The sequence below is a fragment of the Chionomys nivalis genome, unplaced genomic scaffold (assembly GCF_950005125.1).
Source record: "Chionomys nivalis unplaced genomic scaffold, mChiNiv1.1 scaffold_108, whole genome shotgun sequence".
Classification (NCBI taxonomy): Eukaryota; Metazoa; Chordata; class Mammalia; order Rodentia; family Cricetidae; genus Chionomys; species Chionomys nivalis.
Window position 1 is genome coordinate 13,237 of NW_026646938.1, and position 6,330 is coordinate 19,566.

General features: G+C 46.2%; 1 protein-coding gene across 1 annotated transcript; it reads right to left on the reverse strand.

Moving 5' to 3' along the window:
• Positions 1–426: 426 nt before the first annotated feature.
• LOC130869171 (tyrosine-protein phosphatase non-receptor type 11-like) lies at positions 427–2,424 on the reverse strand. The gene has a single exon (XM_057761215.1). The coding sequence runs from the start codon at positions 2,422–2,424 to the stop codon at positions 427–429; it is 1,998 nt and encodes a 665-aa protein (XP_057617198.1).
• Between the last annotated feature and the right edge of the window lie 3,906 nt (positions 2,425–6,330).

Genomic DNA, 6,330 nt, shown 5'->3' on the forward strand with positions numbered 1-6,330 from the left:
TAAGACTGTGGCAAAAACTGGTATCTGCAACAAGATTAGGCAATAACAAAGGAATTTTTACAATTTTGAGATGAAACTTAGATAACTGCCCTTCTTTACAATTTCCATTAACAGGGTTTCTTCAGTTAAACTAGTGTTTGTATTCAGCCCATTGTCTGTCTCTGGTACTTGTGGATAGTGTTTACCAAAGCTCTGCATTCCCCTGATACTGCCACTTTCACATAGCAGGGAAGGCTACGGGGACAATGTAAAACCCATATGTCAAAAGTCATGTACATCCCATCATTTAAAAGTTAACTCAGCTCACATCAATTATGCTGGTCATGAGTGGCCAGGGGATTATTTTAGGGCTAACTCAGTTTGTAGAGGGATGATTTCTCCTGCAAATGGAGAATATAATTGCCAAAACAGAATAACACCTAACATCTACCTCGACTGTTTATACACATTTTCCATGGTCTTAAGCTTGACAACCACAGCATCAATCTTGGACATGATGCTGCCTATGGAGCGCTCCACACAGTCAACACGTCTTGCCAGTGCCTGGAACTCTTCATAGAAAACCCTGTTGGAGATGCTGTCCCTCCTCTGGGAGTGACACCCACTGTCGTCATTATCATACTTCTTAGAGTCATCCAGGGTTCTTGGGAAACTTCTGATGCTCGTGGGACATGGTAATGAGCTATGTTCCAAGCCCAGAACCTCCCTCACTTTTGTACTGGGTGGTGTTTGAGCGCAATGCGGCATGAGGTTCTGGTCGCTGGTTGTCTGGTTCACCAGGGAATTCTTACTGTTGACATATTCGTGTCCTTTCCTTTTGCTTTTATGTTCCTCCTTGATCCTGTGCTGCAGCCTCTGGATGTAATGCTGGACAGCCATGTAGATGAACCGGTACTGTGCCTCTTTCTGGACCATTCCTGGCCTCTGGGACCGCACCATCTGAATGGTTTTAGAAACATCGATGTCATGGTCAATACCTTTCTCTCTAATGATGTCAATAAGGATATCAATCACAATGAATGTTCCTGTCCTGCCAATTCCAGTATTGCAGTGAACTACAACAGGGCCTGCATCCATGATGCTCTCCTGCTTGTGGTGGACCTCCTCCAGGAAGTCCAGCACACCTCCAGGGTCACTGGGCACACCATGGTCGGGCCATGTCTGAAAGTGGTAATGCCAGACAGTTCTCTCTGTATTTCCTTGTCCAACCTTCGAGAGCTTGAGTTCTCTTAAGGTGTAGTTATGAGCAGCACTTTCTTTGATGTTCCTAACACGTATGACCCCATAGTCTTTGAGTGCATCCTCATCAGGCCAGTACTTGACACATTTGCTCTTCCCTCTCTCCACCTCCTTTGTGGTCATGCTGATGACTCGAGAGTTCTCCTGGAACACCATCCTCCAGAAATCATTCACCGTGTTCAGCAGGCAGCCTTGAGTGGCAATGTAGCTCTTTTTGGGTTTTGAATTGTGGCACTTGGCCTCAAATGCAGGCATGATGATGTTCGCATTGATATAATCAGAAGCGGGCTCATTGGGATCGCCATCATGCAGGACAACCCTAGTGTGATCGAATGGCAGGATGTTTTTGTATCTATTTTTGTTTTTATTTTCTTCTCTCCGACCTTCTTTTTGGCTATAGAGAAATTTGTATTCCTGTTTCTGTAGTGTCTCAAATTCTTCCCAAAAGCCCTGTTTGACCATACCTGTGGTCTCAGCTACCTTGCTTAGCTCTCGAACCCTGCTTTCAATTTCAGCAGCATTAATACGAGTTGTGTTGAGAGGCTGCTTGAGCTGCAGGACTGTGCCAAGTGTTGCCACGATGGGGTTCTTCTTGTAATGCTCCACCAGGTCTCTCAAAGAGTCAAAATACTCTCCTCCGCCAACATAGTATTTCAGTTCCTGACATCGGATCATAACGTGGCTCACTTTGGACTTGCCATCATTGCTATTCCATTTGTCATCACCTGTGACAACAGAGAGAACAAAGTCTCCAGGGTATCTCTCGCTCCCTCGAACAAGAAAGCTGCCACGCTTACCCTTCTCCATTAGCAGTTTCTCTGCTTCTTTTCCAGATAAGGGACCATGGAACCACCTTTCAGAGGTTGGGTCTGCACAATTCAGTGGGTACTTGAGCTCAACAACATCTCCGTTCTTTTCTTTTAGCTGTTCGTGATGTTCCATGTAATACTGGAGTAGTTCAGCCAATGTGGCAAACTTCTTCCCACCATAGAGGTCATAGTAGTACCCAGTGTTATGAACCTTGATGTGATTGACGGCTCCATTTCTTCTAACAGACAAAGTGAAATCTCCAGGGTTACTCTCACTAGGCCTTATCAAAAAGCTGCCATCAACTCCTCTGGTTTGAAGGAGATTCTCAGCCTCCACACCACTGATGTTGGGGTGAAACCCTCTCAGAGATGCCATGTTCCCCTTGGCTCCAGCTCCACATAGACCTGCTGCTTGCTCAGGCTCCTTGGGACACTGTCACATGTGTGTTGGAGGGGTTAAGCAAAGCCCCGCTGAGGAGTCAACACATGTGCAGGTAGAACTGGGCCACTCTACATGCACAATCCCCCACCAGACCTGGATCCTGGATACTGGCTGTGCCCCACTAGGCTCACTCTGCTTCAGTCCTGCGCTTTGGCTTCTGCTCTGGTCTCACCACCGTGTCCACCTTAGGCAGACTGCCAGCGTGGAGGTGGGAGGTGGGTGACGTTTGTTTGTCCATCAGCACAACTGGTATCCCAAGGGGCAGGACTCATGCACGCTCTAACAGTCATCCCCAAAAGCAGATCAGTCTCTTTGTCCCTGTCCTTCTCTACATAAGCTATGCAACAAACAGTCTTAGAGCCTTAAACAGAGTTTGTAGACCTCACCATAGCAAGTTATAAAACATCTGTGACCTGGAGAAGTTGCTGCCCATACAATAACTTTAGACATATATAATTTGGGCATATCAAAAACATTTACACTGTAGCCAACACACAAGGTCAATGACAGAAATATTATTTATAAATGCACATATATTTACAATGACATCTCTGGTTATATGAACAAAACATACAACCCATACATAAAAACGCAACAAGAACATAAAAGCCTTTGCTCTATATTTACAGCTTTACTCTTGAGCCACTCACCACACTGTCGCTTTATTTTTATCTGAGCACTCACTTTTAATTTGTGGTGTCCATCACTTTACTCCTGTTCTCAAACCCCAGCAACATCCAGTGCCATTTGTTTTGGTCCAGCCGACTCATCCATATGTTCCTGAAAAGTGGAATGTGGATTGAGGAAAGAAACGGACAAAAGACTAAAGACAGAGTCAGGAGATCATTCTAATGAATACTGAATCCGCCAAGAGTTTGTTTTTCATAGCTGTTTTATACTCCAAGCCAAAGGGGTAGGCAAAAGACTGTTTGTTTGTTTTTTAATCATTATATAAAGAACAAACAAGACTGATTACTTTCTTAATATTCAAAACATCTAACAGCAATGCCCTAGGTCAAAACATCTTGCTATTTGGAGCAAAGCATCCATTAGCAACACCTTAGACAAAACATCCTGTTATTTGGGCAACATATAGAACAACTTTACCTGAGGCCAAACATCCTGTTGTTTGACCTTGAAGGAGCAAAAATATGCTCAAACTCTCTGACCTTTTGTCGAGATGGAGCAGAGCTACTTCATGGGCCTCCATATACCCTGTCTTTGGGGACACATGATTCTGGGAGGGTGACTTTTTGAGTTTCAGACACTGTGGGGGACTCAGTATGCCCACTCCAGCATTCAAGAACCCAGGACTGGTGAATGGAAAGATATTCCCAGGCCCCCAAAGGCTCAGGGTTTAGGGACCTAAGGTTGTAAGCCTGCCCAGATAGAGCTTCATTTCAGATTCACCCCTTCAAGGAACAGTCACTCACCATGGCCTTGCCTGGTACTCTTCCCATTATCCTAGACACTGGTGGTCTGGGTGCGCTCTATCCCTGCATCAGTGGACACAATAGTAGCCAGAACATGCTGCCTTCATTAGACTTCATTCTGAGCTGCAGCCTGGGACTTCCTGCCCTGTCAATGCCACCCCGGCTTCCAGAGCTTTGACAGAGAAGGCTATACCTTGAGGAGATAACCCTACAGCAGAGCTCCCTCACCCACAGATCCACTAGGGTCAGCTTGCTTGCCCTGGAGTGCATGGGAGGTTCCTGTGTGTGCTTGGGAGGTCTGAGTATCCTACCCAGGTCTTCCTGTCTCTCCAAGATGCCTCACAATACTGGGGACAACAATGGAGAAGAGGATCCTGGGCTTCAGCTCTACTCCTACCCCTAGCACCTCCCAGCCCAGGAAACATCTGTGAACCAAGAGGCCATCTCCTGCTGCCTAGTCAAAAAAACCCTGTTTGGACAACGGTCCAGCCCTCCACATCACCCTGACATGGGGCTCTTAGCCCTTTCTGAAGCTACCCACTACTTCTCTGTGACTGGTAGATTTTTGTTGTTGTTTTATATGAAACACCTGATGGTCTAATAAAGAGCTGAATGGCCAATACCAAGACAGAAGCAAGATTAGGCAGGGCTTTCAGGCAGAAAGTATAAAAGGAGAAAGGAGAACAAGCCAGCCACCCAGCTACACAACAAGTCATGGGGAAAGAAGCAATAAAAGGTATATAGAAATAGATGAAGAGAAAAGCCCAGAGGCAAAAGGTTGTCAGGATAACTTAAGATTTTTAAAAAACGACTAGACACAAGCCAAGCTAAACCTGGGCATTTACAACTAAGAATAATCCTCCTCTGAGTGTGATTTATTTAGAAGCTGGGTAGAAGCCCCCCCCCAAAAAAAGTCAAAGAAGTAAAATATCCCACAACAGGGGATCCTTGGAGCACTGGTCACTGGCCCTCAAAACTCGAAGTGTGACTTATGAGTGAGGTGGCCAGGAGGCAGAAGGCCTGTGAGCTGCCTTGGAATCCTAGACACTAGGGAGTTTTCACAGGCACTGCTCAGTGAAGACCCACTGTTCAGAAGAGGTAGTGCCTGTCACCACAGCACTTGGAGACTGAGGAAGGAGGACTACAATTCCTAGGACAGTCAGGGCTATGTAGTGATATACAACTCACAAAAAATGGTAGGGAGAGCCAAGCAGTGGAGGCACATCCCTTTAATTCCAGCACTTGGGAGGCAGAGACAGGTAGACCTTTGTAAGTTCAAGGCGAGTCTGGTCTAAAAGAGCTAGTTACAGAACAACCAGGGCTGTTAAACAGAGAAACCTGTCTTGAACCCCCTCAAAAAAAGAAAAAATGGTGGAGAGAGGGTTCCTATGGAGAAGAAACTGTGCAAGCATAGAAATCTGAGTTCAAGTCCCCAGCACCTGGTTATAAAAGCTGAGCATGACAGGGCACATCTGTAAACCCCAGCTGGCAAGTGGAGACAGGACGGTCCTTGGGGCTCCCTGTTCAGTGTGTATAGCCCATCAATGAGCTCCAGATTCAGAGAGGGATTCTGTCTCAAAGATAAGGGAGAGAGTGCTAGAGGAAGACATAACATAGACCTCTCCTCCACATGCACACACAGAAAGCTTTCTGGAAAGAGGTGTGGAGAAGACCAAAAAAAAGAGAAAGAAACAGAGGTTCAGAAAGGCAAGTATACATACACATCTGAGGGGATATAGCTCAGGGTCACATCACATGCTAAACACCCTAGGTTACATAGTCAGCAATGTAAAAAAAATTCTGCCTTCAAGGACCCTTCATCACTATGTCCTTGTGTGGCAGGGCTAGCCTCAGAGTGTGTACTGGATTCTGGGAACAGTAGAATCCAGAACTGGTAGCCAAAATTTGGAAACATAATTCCAATTTGAGATGGATGACGAGACTAACATGGCTATTTCCTGCTTCGCAAGCCCTAATCTAGCAGGATGTGTGTCAGCAGGTCCTCAGGGTTAGTCCCTTCATGGGGAAAAGAAACCAAGGCCTGGAATGAGCAGCCCACGGTATGTGAGAGAAACAGACTTCATGGGGACAGCCAGGGCCTGGAGGTTTGGTAATTATGTATCAAAATTGTGAGCCATTTACACTCAAGGCTTCCCTGTCCGGAGTTGAGGCCAGAGCCACATACACAGGAAGATGTCTGGACCTCAGTGCTGTGACTGGGGTGGGAGTTGAGGAGGAGCAGATGGAGAGGAGAGGTGCCCATCAACAGTGGTATGGGAATAGCTTTGTGACATGGAAGGGAAGGCGCAGGGATGCCTATGAGTAGCACCAAACCAACTCAGGTACAGGATGGTCCCAGGTTCCAGCCCTAATCAAGGAAGGACATTCAGACACATCTACTGCATAG